We start from the raw sequence: 12,921 nt of genomic DNA on the forward strand, positions 1-12,921 counted from the left end.
TCATTTTCCAAATCGGCCATCCAACATGGAAGTTCAAGAGCTCAGAATCTTCTTGCTTTGCAGCAAATATCAGAGCGTTGATGTTATGGAGCAGAGAAGTTTAAAAGGTGGTTAAAATTCGTTTGTGATCTAATTAATTACAGCTAATAATGTTTAAGATACTTATATTTATTTATAAGATAAAAGTACTTTACAATTAATATTAAAATTAAAACAGGTATTTTATGTAATAATCTAGTTTATATATTTGTTTATTCGAGTCTTGAAACTAAAACGAGCACAGGAAAATAAAATATATGTCCAACCAAAACTACACCGGATTATTATGGTAATTAGTATCTTGCACTATAATCAACAGTTACAAAAATTCAAGTAAATAAACAACAAAAAAACGCACTCATATAAATTCTCTCTCTGTTCACGCTTCGTGTCTCTCTCCATTTGGAACTCTTTGCAAAGTGTCTGTATCACACTCACTATATGCTGTCTTCTTGATATTCCTCAAGCCTAATGAAACCCAATTTTTTGATCAAAAAGCTAAACGAATTCTTCCAAAACAATAAGAGAAGAAGCCATAGTGGCTGTGCCAGGACAGGATGTACAGAATAGCCGAGCAAGGCGTGCATTAGAGAAGCTTGCTCGTCCTTCTTTTTGATGGTCCTCCTGGGAACATCTTCATGATCCATCCTAGAACCCTTTCTACCACCTGAATGGAGAGAAATGATTAACATCTTGTCTCCTTTTTTTCAGAGTTTGGAACTCTGATCAGAGGAGGATAATAGAGAAAGAGAATGTACCTCATCGCCCTCATCTGCAATTGGTGGTCTCTCTTGAACAACATGAGAATCCGGCTGCTTTGCAGGTGAAACATTGTCTATCGCCATATTCTGTGCTGTTAGTAGCTCTAACCTTTGCGTCTGCACTTCAAGTTTTCTGGATAACTCTTTGTTCAGCTCCTATGTTTAAGAAACATGACAGATATAAAGACTTGAGAAATACACGAGATTACACAATAACACAAACATGAAAACGCTACTTAATAAAACATCAAAGAGTAGACCAGATTATATATTAAGGCTATGGTGAGTTAAGATATAATAGCTCATGGAACCATACAGAAATCATGGTTGGACTCGGAATTTACCTTTACCCGTGCGATCGATCATATTGATCGAAACATACTATTTACATAGAAAAGACCCATAATTCTCTTCCACCTCTGAATGATATAAGTCTGATAAGAGGGGAAGAAGAGAGAAAGTATATCTCTCTAAACAAGAGAGAGAAGGGCTTCTTTTAGTAGTACCAAATTACATTTGAAAAAAAAAAACTATATCATGTATTTTTGGGGTCAAATCTTTACATTCTAAAATACTTGAAATTTTAAGATAATATACAATTATTAAGAAACTTGTCTTTTATTTTAAAAGTAAGACTAAATTATAAATTTAAATTTTTTTTGACCAATTACAAAATATATTACAAAATATCGTTGGTTACACAGTTTTTAATAAAATAAAAAATTATATTGAAATATAAAAATATCATCTATTTTTAAACATCAAAACTTTCTTTAAGCATCATTTATTTTGAAACAACATTTTAGAGTAATAGTATCAAATTACATTTGAAAAAAAAAAGACTAACTCATGACTTTTTGGGGGTCAAATCTAACTAATGTTTTTTTTGTCAACATAATATATTATTCAGAGAACCAAGTGATTACGTAGTTTTGCTTGGACCTGGGACGGATCCGGATATCCGGAAAACTTAGGGTACCCAGATCCGGATCCAAATATCCGTCAGATCCGTGGATTTAATATCCGGATTCGTGGTTTCCGGATATCCGGTTTTCGGATATCCATCTCGATATTCTATTATCCGCGGATATCTGGATCCGTAACATAATTAAAAATAATATGTTTTTTAAAAAAATTCTAATTTTTAAAATATAATACATCAATTAAATATTTATATAAGATTTATAAATATATTTATATATGTCTATAATATTGTAAAGATTAAAATATAATATTATAAGATTAATTCATGTATAAATATTAATATATCAAATATTAATATTATTAAAATTTAAAAATTAATGTGTTTTAAGAATACAGATCCGGATCCAGATATTCGGGCCTAAAAATTAAGATATCCGGATCCAGATTCGGTTTAGACGGATCTAAGATTTTACTATCCGGATTTGGATCCAGGCACCCCGGATATCCTATTTTCGAAGCGGATCTAGAGCAGATCTCGGATCGAATTTGGATCTCAGATAATAAGTTACAGGCCTAGTTTTGCTTACAAAGTCTAGCTTGCTTGGCTAAAGAATCAACATTTTCTAGGAAAGTGCTATTAGCATAGTGGAAACTATAGTTACACGATCTTGATAGAAAGTGAATGTCTCGCAGCATAGAGGAAACCTCCGTGTGATAAGCACTTGTGATGGTTTTTCAGTAGACAACTGATATAACCCATTAATAAGCTTTTTGCAGTCAGTGATGAAATCCACATTATGATATTGCAATGATTTCAACTGTTTGATTGAGCCACCGCCTCCGCTTCTGAGGAAGAATTTGTAAGCGTAATTGAGGAAGATCCCTGGAGTTTTTAAATGCCTTCTTTGTTGTGGAAGGACCATCCAGTTCCTTCTTCCTCATTATCCTTCTTCCATTATGCATCTACTAAACAATAGTAGTGAGCAGAGTTTGGTAGTAGGTCTGCAATATCCATTATTTACCTATCTGAAAACCTGCATCTCTGAACTTCATGTTCATCATATTCAATTGCTTGCATCCAATGCTGCTGATCTCGAATCGCTCCATGCACCACCTGAAGTATATGCTCTCTTTTTTGTTGGAAGTGTATGTTGTTTCTCATTTTTCAAATTCGCCATCCAACATGGAAGTTCAATAGCTCAAAATCTTCTTGCTTTGCAGGAAATATCAGAGCGTTGATGTTATGGAGCAGAGAAGTTTGAAATTCCGTCTTGAACCCTATACGATGTGGGAGCCAAAGACCAAATCTCCTTTGATATTCTGTAGTGAAACATCATATTTCAGCATCTTCCCCACAGCTTTGACAAGTATCATCTATATGTACACCTCTTTTATTTAAGTTAATTGTAACCGCAAGGCTGTTATGTGCCACTCTCCACCAAAATGTCTTGAGCTTGGGAGGCAGATTGAGTTTCCACAATGCCGAACAACACTTCTTCACTTCTTCTGAGATTCCACTCTGTCCTTGTTGCTGTTGAGTTTCTTGCATTGAGATTTTCCTTTGGAGATGATATTTTGTTTTGACATTGTACTCTCCATTTCGATTGTAGCTCCAGATACGCACATCTGATATATCATGCATTACACTTGGTCTAATGTTGAGGACATATTGAGCATCCGACGGATTCAAAAAGACTTTCTATCAACCTCCTGTTCCACTCACGGGTTCCATTAATGAAAAGATCGTTCACCTCAATATGAGGATGGCTTACTGCTCCTGCTCCCTGTGCTGGTACAAATTGTTTTGATCGAATCCAATTGTCCTTCCAGACCCTAATAGTTTTTCCATTTTTCACAGTCCATTTCAGTCCTTTTGTCAGTAGATGCTGAGTTTGTAGTATACTGCGCCAGGCATAGCTTGAAGTTGAGTAACTTTTAGCTTCATGCATGTAATATTTAGCTTTAAACACACAAGACATCAATGGACGGGGAAATCTAATCAATCTCCAACCTTGCTAGGCTAAGAGAGCAATATTAAATCCTCCATATTTCTTATACCTATTTCGCCTTCCTCCTTTGAAGAAGTGCTTTTATTCCACTGACCCAAGGGATTTTATGCCTATCTTTAAATGATGACCACCAAAAGTTACTCGTGTAAGAAGTGGTTTGGTTAAGTAGGCCCATTTGGTAGCATAAAACAAGACATGGCATATATAGTAAGGACAAAAATGACAGCCTTGAGTAGAACTTCTTTTCCAGCCTGAGAAAGAAATCTATTGTACCAGTATCTATTTTGTTCATAATTCTCTGCTTTATAAACTCAAAGACATCCTTACATTTTCTACCTATCCTCTCAGGCAAACCTAAGTATCTTCCAAATCCACCTACTCTATCCACACCTATCATTTCTTTTAGGATTTGCTGTTCAGTGAGATGAATACCTTTTGAGAAAGCTACCGTAGATTTAGTGTAGTTTACCTCTTGGCCAGACGCTTTTTGGTAGATGGTTAGGATCTCCTTTAAGGTTTTACATTCTTCAAGATTTGCTCTGAAAAAAACAGAATCATCAGCAAAAAAGTAAATGGGATATAGCTGGACCTCCTCGCGATGCTTTATATCCATGGAGTTTTTGCTGATGAATTGCATTCTTTATTAGCTGTGATAGCCCTTTAGTACAAATGATATATAAGTATGGAGAGATTGGATCTCCCTGTCTAATTCTTCTCTGAGGATAAATAGTTTTAGTGAGTTCTCCATAAATTAGAACAGAGTAAGAGACTGTCAACATACATTTATATATCCATATGCACCATAGATCAGTGAAACCTATTTGCCTCATGCCCTTATCTATAAAATCCCATTCAACTTTACCAAAATCTTTCAAAATGTCAAGCTTGAGGTTCATGGACTTTGATTTAAGATTCCTAGTATGCAGAGAATGCATAAGTTCATGAGCTATAAGCACATCAATACTATTAAAAGGGAAGGAGTTTTAATAAATCTACTTAAAAAGATTGTTTGGACCCTTTCGTTAGACTTAGCTATTTTTTTGGTATTACCTTATATTTCTCTAACTATACATTATTTATTCTAACTATGATTTTATCTTTTGTGTTATCGTAAAAGTTAATGAAAATTCCTAATATCATGGATCACAATAATTGCCTATATCCAAGCATACCTAATGGCCCACAATAAATGTAAGTCTAATATTGACATTCTCAAATATACAACACCCACCATTTTACTCAAGTATGAAATACATGGAATATAAACATATGAAAAGGAACGAATTATTATTAATTATCGATAACCATTCAATTACCAGTTTATATTCCAAAATTAGATTCATATTACTAAATCAGGATGGAGTCTGATAAACTATATACTATATCATTCATCTTTTTTAAGTATTGATCAAGTTAAAAAAAGTATTGATCAAGTTCATATTACCAATTCTTGCATCAATTCAATATATATTAACCAATATACACCTCACGTCTTCAGTTTTACATTTCTTAATGTTAGTAAAATTAATTTTACATTTCATAAAATTTGCTTAAATATTTATAATATTCACTGATTTTAACCATTGGCCGACGTGAGGAAATACAGTTTATATTATACCTAGAAAACAGAAAATGTAAGCCTTATATCATAATATTCTTTTGTTATTACAAGAATTCAAAATTATTTACTACAAAAAAATAAAAACAAAACACCCGCTTGGGCGTATTGATATAATTATAATCTTAATTTTATCCAAAAATCCGAAACTATAGCCAAAACCTAAACCCAAAACATAAAAAATATATGTAATACCGAAATATATCTTAAATACACAAATACATCTAATATACATAAAACAGTTTGGGTACTATGTGTATGCAACGAGTCTTGGGTAGGATCCAGACTCAAACAGAGACCTATAGATCTAAAAGATACCTAATTGGTACTTTACCCTGGACCCAAAGCCGAACCAAACCTGTTTGATTTTTTTTGTCTCGGTAAAATGTCTATGCCTAAAAGAAAATTACAAAAAAATATACATACAAATTCTCAAATAAACTAATTTATAAATTATATAATATTTTTAAAAATTACCTTCTTCGATATAATATAACTTTGTAATATAATAATATTTAACAGTTCCAAAATACTAATTCATCTCAATAATATTAAATTTTAACAATAAATATAGTTTTTTCTGTTCAATTTTCTTCATTTTCTCTAATGATATAGTAAATTTTTTATCGAAAATTAGAAATAAAACATTAATTCATATTGAACATTGTAACTTATTAATGTACATTAGAAATAAAACATTAATTCAAAAACGATGGCGACGGCGACGATTCCACCCTTGATTCGGATCAACGAATTTACCGGTTCAACATTGTAACTTATTAATGTACATTAGAAATAAAACATTAATTCATATTAAACATTGTCATTAGCCAAAAAAAAACCGCGCTTTCGAAGTGCGGATCAAAATCTAGTTATCTATTATAAGCCTTTCTAGAATAAAAACTGATCAATTTTCCGAGATTATTCTATCTAATCAAGGCTTAAGTCTTTCTGCAAGAATTTTGAAAATTATTTTATAGGCCACATTAGACAAGTTATAAAATCTTTAAGAGTATCATTTTTTACACAAATTAAAAGGTAGTTAAAATTCGTTTGTAATCTAATTAATTACATCTAATAATGTTCAAGATACTTATATTTATTTATAAGATAAAAGTACTTTACAATTAATATTAAAATTAAAACAGGTATTTATGTAATAATCTAGTTTATATATTTGTTTATTCGAGTATTGAAACTAAAACGAGCACAGGTAAATAAAATATATGTCCAACCAAAAGGACACCGGATTATTATGGTAATTAGTATATTGCACTATAATCAACAGTTACAAAAATTCAAGTAAATAAACAACAAAAAAACGCACTCATATAAATTCTCTCTCTGTTCACGCTTCGTGTCTCTCTCCATTTGGAACTCTTTGCAAAGTGTCTGTATCACACTCACTATATGCTGTCTTCTTGATATTCCTCAAGCCTAATGAAACCCAATTTTTTGGATCAAAAAGCTAAACGAATTCTTCCAAAACAATAAGAGAAGAAGCCATAGTGGCTGTGCCAGGATGTACAGAATAGCTGAGCAAGGCGTGCATTAGAGAAGCTTGCTCGTCCTTCTTTTTGATGGTCCTCCTGGGAACATCTTCATGATCCATCCTAGAACCCTTTCTACCACCTGAATGGAGAGAAATGATTAACATCTTGTCTCCTTTTTTTCAGACCCAAGTTTGGAACTCTGATCAGAGGAGGATAATAGAGAAAGAGAATGTACCTCATCGCCCTCATCTGCAATTGGTGGTCTCTCTTGAACAACATGAGAATCCGGCTGCTTTGCAGGTGAAACATTGTCTATCGCCATATTCTGTGCTGTTAGTAGCTCTAACCTTTGCGTCTGCACTTCAAGTTTTCTGGATAACTCTTTGTTCAGCTCCTATGTTTAAGAAACATGACAGATATAAAGACTTGAGAAATACACGAGATTACACAATAACACAAACATGAAAACGCTACTTAATAAAACATCAAAGAGTAGACCAGATTATATATTAAGGCTATGGTGAGTTAAGATATAATAGCTCATGGAACCATACAGAAATCATGGTTGGACTCGGAATTTACCTTTACCCGTGCAGTTTTAGATAATTCAGTTGACAATGCTTGCACCAGTTCCTCTTTTTCAATTGCCAACTGCAACCAAAGATATCACCCAGATTGAGAACTGATAGCACCTTGAGAATTGTCAAGTATTGATTCTCACAGCTACAGATAACCAAACAACAAAAAAAAAGGAATATAAATTCACATAAATAATACATGACTACTACCTCAGCAATCAGCGTATTAATGTTCTCGATCAGTCTCATCTGATCAGCTGGGACGCTCAATGGAAAGCCTTCAAGAGTTAATTGTCCAGTTTCATGAATGATAGCTGTATTAGATAAATCACTTCCCAGCAGATCTGTAGAATCTGTTTCCTGATTTGAGCTCCCTGTCATGGTATCTGAGATTGCTGCACCAAGAAAACAAAGAGGACACAGGATAATGAAAAATTAAATTTTATACTAGTGACCAGGTTTAGGAGACGGCTACATAATCCATCGACTAGAGTCTTCGTAGACATGATTTACATTACACGTTGAAGAACAAAGTTGAAATTTATTTCTATAATATGGGTTTAGAGATCCACAATATGCTTCAAATTTCTATAATAGTGCGCACATACTGATGTGATTCTATAGGAGGCCCATTACCTAGGCCTTCTGTAGAGGTTGATGCGTGTTTACTGCTAGTAGAGCTTTTGTCGAGAGCAGTGGATTTTCCACCAGAGGAAGCTTTCTGCACCATAGTCTGTAGGACCTTCTTCTCTGAAAAGAAAGATCAAGAATATAAGATAGATACATAACATGTAGCACCACATTACTTTTCAGAGGAACAGATCTCAGTGTGCATACCTTCCTGAAGAGCTTTAATAGTAGATTGCAAGTCTTGGCGATCTTTCTCTAGGCTCTGTAATTTTTTCCTATAAAAGTTGATGGTTAAGATGAGAATTATATTATCCCAGAAGTTACAGATCGAATTCCTAGTGGTATTTTTTGGACCAAACATCAAGTAAAGGTGAAGATACAAAGAGTAAAGCGCATACTTGTAAGAAGACATTTCAGCTTGTGCACTCTCCAGTTCCCTCTCCAGCTTTAACTCGTTAGATCTGAGTCTGAGAGCCTAATATCGGTTCCAAGAAAAAAGTTAATCGCTAAACAGATGAATACGAACATCTGAAGGAAGAGGAAACAGACATTTTACAAAAATTCAAAAACTAAATTAAAATAATCTTTCCACACTTTTCAACCGGAAGCTTATTACCTTATCTTCCAAACTGATGACTTCAGAAGCCAGTATTTGTGAACGCTCATCAGCAGCATTACACTCTAGCTGCGCGTTTGCATATTCATTCCTGACAGATTCAAGTTCCCCCTGACAGGAAAAAGAGATAAATCAAGTAACAGTTTTTAGGAGAATCTAGACAATAGCTCCACCCAATGAATGATCATGGCATACAGATACTCATCCAGATTTCCAGAATCATACTCAGAAAACTAAAATTTTGTCACATACGTAACCATCAAGCAATCTGATAACTAGAATGCCTACATGTAAAAATCCTGCTTAATCTTAGACAATATCTACAGCGGATAATATCATGCTTTACTATATTGCTAGGGCATATACAACTGGGATTTGTTGAGTATGGATAGCTAACAGAATACTAACCATTTGTGCTTGAATCTGTTGATGTAGCTTCTCCATATCATCTTTTAGTTGGTTGACAATACTTCGCTGGATAAGACAGAAACGAGAACAATTATTACATGAATCATTGGGAGGTTTGAGGCTTTAACAAAGGTCAGTGGAAACATGTCTTATAGTAAACAAAATAAGACACTGTTCACTCTCAACAGTAGATAAGCCCAGTAAATGCCAATTACGTAGACATCTTGAAAAACCTTCTCCAAATTCTTTGGTTTAACAATATCTCTGTCTTACTGGTGAATGTAGCAATGATTCAATAGTCTAAATCGTGTTCTTTTCACAACATAGTCTAAAAATGATTTAAGAGCATGCCAATGTACGAAAGAGACTCATATTCACATCCGTCCAAATTATGAAATAAGATTCTCATATTTGCATCTCCCATGGATCCCAAAACCAGATGAGAGAAAATTCTGGCGAACAATGAAGCATGAGTATGTGCAAATAATTAGCCAACTACTATAAATGGTCAAGATTGTTTTCTAGGACACTACCCAACTAGAATGGCATAAGTCTTCAAGTTAAGTACCTGCTGGTTATAAGTGTCTGTCATCGAAGAATTTTCAGATGCTAAGGATTCTGCCAAAGCACGTGAAGCATCAAGATCCCTTTGCAGTGAAAACTTTTCTTGCGTTAAATCCTCAATATGCTACAAACGGAAATAAGAAACCATATATCAGAATAAGCATTGGTCAAAGGATGCAGAAATAGCAATTGCCCATGTATATCATGAGATCAATTCCCACACAAACTAATCAAATATATAACTTTGCAACTGTTAAATAGCATATCGACAAGAAATAAGTACATTACCTGTTCAAGAGTACTAAAATCATCGTTTTGCTTTGGGATGGAGTAATCAGCGAAACCTGGCATTACTCCATTGGCAACAGGAAACGAAGGACTCCTGAAATTGTCATATGGATAAGGAGAATCAGATGACGGTCCGTTACTGTCGCTCTTTCCTGATAAATACTGGAGTGAAGATGGTCCAGACTCATCACCGACAGTTAATTGGGAAGCACTTGAAGTTTCAGGAATCTCGGAAGCTCTGGAGATATTAAGGGAATCAAGGAAAGATGGACGATTCCTCTTCACAGTTGCTTCATTTTTAGCAGAGTAAGAGGTTGCACCGTAATCATCCGAAGGTCGAGATGATGTGTCCGGAGAAGTAAACAAATAACTGTTAGACAAAGTTGGCTTCTGCACGATGCTGCTACCTCCTCCTCTAAGTTCACCACTTTCCTGAGTAGTAGGTTGTAGAGAGTCTAGCAACAACAACAAAAGAACGTAAAGAACAGTTCCCTTTAAGGAACAAAGTACAAATGCTTCATCAAAAGATACCTTTTCTTGATGAGATTAATCCACTGCCATGCATTTGCGTGGAGGTTGACAACAAAGTGCTTCCAGCAAAAGATGCGCCTTTGGTAAAGCCATCACTTTCGCTCAATTGCTTGTCTCTATTGCTATCAGGTATAAGCGCTTCAGGCCTCCTAATATTCACTGTAAAGTCATTAGAGGAACCTCTCAGCTCTAAGCTACTAGATGTGCCCACTGACTCATCTCTCTTGCTTGAAGAAGATGAGGATTTGGATTGGGTTAGGTTGAAGGAGGTTTCAGGAGATTGGCTGAGAGGTCCGTTAGAGATAGATGCAGCAGCAGCAACTTCTCCATCTGAATCTGCGACGGTGTTATCAACAGGTTGTGCGGTACTATTCTGTGATGCCTTTTTCTCTCGTTCTGCTTTTTGCTTCCGGAACTCCTCAAGCTGAGAATCCATCATCAAATTAACAAATTAATTCACCTTTGTATAATCATGATCAAAGTAAAGAGAGAGAGGAGGAGGATGGATGATCTAAATCTATACCTTACGCCGTCCAGCCTCTTGCCTCCGCTTAACCTGAGCTGATGCCATTGCAACCAATCCCTTATTTACAATTGAATCACCTTAACACATGCCAATTTCGAAATTGCCGATGCTATTATGGAGAAGATATAGGGGGAGATCTCGAGAAAAGCTGTTCACCAATCGAGGCAATTTGTTTTTAGGGTTTTCGATCCGAAGGAAGGAGCCAAGTTTGTTCGTTTTGAGATTTTGGTTTCCTTCTCCGCCAGATCTCTTTTTCTTTTCTGATAATAATAACTTCTCTTTTTATTCTCACTTCGATGCCTTGAACAACGTTTTTATTTTTTCTTCTTTCCGTTGGTTGCAACATATTTTTAGTCCTTTTTTTTTCATTTGAAGCTGTGAAATTAAATTTTGTGAAGATTGTTTGACGAAAGTAAATGGGGAAAAATATTTTTTATTCATTTTATAAAAAAATTCTTAAAACAACCCAGCAAGAACTACAAAACTAAAACATGTATATGCAATATATTTAGATTAATTCATATATATGTTTTTTTTGTTTTCCAAAATATTAATATATTAAAATAAATAAAACTGTGAAAATATATAAACAGTTGTGATGGTGCATGTTTATGAAACCATAAAAAACTAAGTAGAACATCCATGTGCCCCATGGAACATGACGACATGCCACCAAATAACTCGTTATTATAGATAGAATCACATTTAAATCAATTCATTTTTTTTTTGGGCAAATAAATCAATTCATTAAAATTATGCACTTTAGGACAACTAACGAAACAAAACTAACCCGATAAAGCAATGTACATTTTATTGGTTTCATATCACAATTAGTTTGATTCATCTTTTTTAGAAGTCATATCAATTTTTTGTGTATGGTGACACATAAACAAATCACTTTTTCAAATAATGTACATGAGATATCTTTATATATAAAGTATGGTTTACTCCTTCCTGGTGAAGTCATGTAGGATGCCACGTCAGTAATTCGTTAAACCACAGGCTGACACGTGTTCAGTTCTCTGTTAATTTTTTCCTTTTCGTTCGGGTTCTACTTGGACTTCACGGGGTGTATTGAATGGGCTTTGGACGTTTGCAATTTGGGACTGATTAAAAAAACAAAAACAAGAAAGACGACCATCCAGTTCTAGGGTTCATCATGTTCTTCGAGTTCTGGATAATTAGAGTGGCAATGGAGTTTCGGGAGGGTGATGTGAGATGAGTTTTCATGAAGAAATTCTGGATCTAGCTCCGTTCGTATCCATCCGTTCAAACTCTGCGTTTCATTTATAGGTTATCTATAATATTTGTGGGCTTCTATTTTACTCGAGCTTTCAAGCCCGATAGGGAGAGAAGCTTATCGTCTTCACATCTTCCCACAGAATATAGGGTTAACAACAAGGACGAAGTTCATATCCTGACACCAACAATGGAGTCGTCTTTAATTGCGTCGTTTTGTCTTCCGTCATAATCAATCAAAACGTTCTGATTACAGATTCATCGCCTTTATCACCTTCTTAACTCCATCGACCCACATCAATCACGATCTGACATTCAATACAACTTGCTCTTCTGCAAGGCCGTGTATCTACACCTATAAAAGGTAAGCCTTCTTCCCTTCCAAATCATCCTCTCAATCTCTGAAATTTTTTTAGAAAACTTAGGTTTGGTGAAACGGCCAACTCTCCAGCTCGCTTTCCTTCCACCATTGAGGTTAGACTTCTTTCATACTCTTTTATTGTGTAACGTTTTAGATTCATCGGCATCGTTTCTCTGTAGTTTGATGAGTTCCAATAAGCGGTTTCAGTCTAGCTAATGGTTTTAAAGACGAAACAGGCATCTTGAGTTTACCTTTGCTATGGAGACTCAGGTTGCGAAGATAGATCCCACCTATAAAAAGGCAAGGCTTCATCCTCTGAGACTCATCCTTGCTATT

General features: G+C 34.8%; 1 protein-coding gene and 1 long non-coding RNA gene across 2 annotated transcripts; one reads left to right on the forward strand and one right to left on the reverse strand.

The window, feature by feature from the left end:
• Positions 1–6,543: 6,543 nt before the first annotated feature.
• On the reverse strand, positions 6,544–11,264 carry LOC103828659 (protein BLISTER). Its single transcript, XM_009104287.3, has 13 exons — positions 10,983–11,264; positions 10,460–10,883; positions 9,929–10,383; positions 9,645–9,764; positions 9,077–9,142; positions 8,669–8,779; positions 8,451–8,527; positions 8,260–8,327; positions 8,059–8,172; positions 7,633–7,817; positions 7,427–7,495; positions 7,080–7,238; positions 6,544–6,983 (listed from the first exon to the last, which is right to left on the reverse strand). The coding sequence occupies exons 1-13, from the start codon at positions 11,028–11,030 to the stop codon at positions 6,903–6,905; spliced, it is 1,977 nt and encodes a 658-aa protein (XP_009102535.2). The 5' UTR covers positions 11,031–11,264; the 3' UTR covers positions 6,544–6,902.
• Positions 11,265–12,065: 801 nt separating this feature from the next.
• LOC103828660 lies at positions 12,066–12,885 on the forward strand. The gene is made up of 3 exons (XR_001955148.2): positions 12,066–12,278; positions 12,368–12,698; positions 12,765–12,885. It is a non-coding gene; the product is annotated as an uncharacterized LOC103828660 (long non-coding RNA).
• The last annotated feature ends 36 nt before the right edge of the window (positions 12,886–12,921 follow it).

Source organism: Brassica rapa, chromosome A07 (genome assembly GCF_000309985.2).
Source record: "Brassica rapa cultivar Chiifu-401-42 chromosome A07, CAAS_Brap_v3.01, whole genome shotgun sequence".
NCBI lineage: Eukaryota > Viridiplantae > Streptophyta > Magnoliopsida > Brassicales > Brassicaceae > Brassica > Brassica rapa.

Coding starts and splice junctions, on each gene's coding strand:
- LOC103828659 (XM_009104287.3), bottom strand. CDS start 11,030: ATGGCATCAGCTCAGGTTAAGCGGAGGCAAGAGGCTGGACGGCGTAAG. Junction 8,528..8,668: donor TCATCAGTTTGGAAGATAAG/GTAATAAGCTTC, acceptor AACCGATATTAG/GCTCTCAGACTCAGATCTAA. Junction 8,173..8,259: donor TATTAAAGCTCTTCAGGAAG/GTATGCACACTG, acceptor CTTTCTTTTCAG/AGAAGAAGGTCCTACAGACT.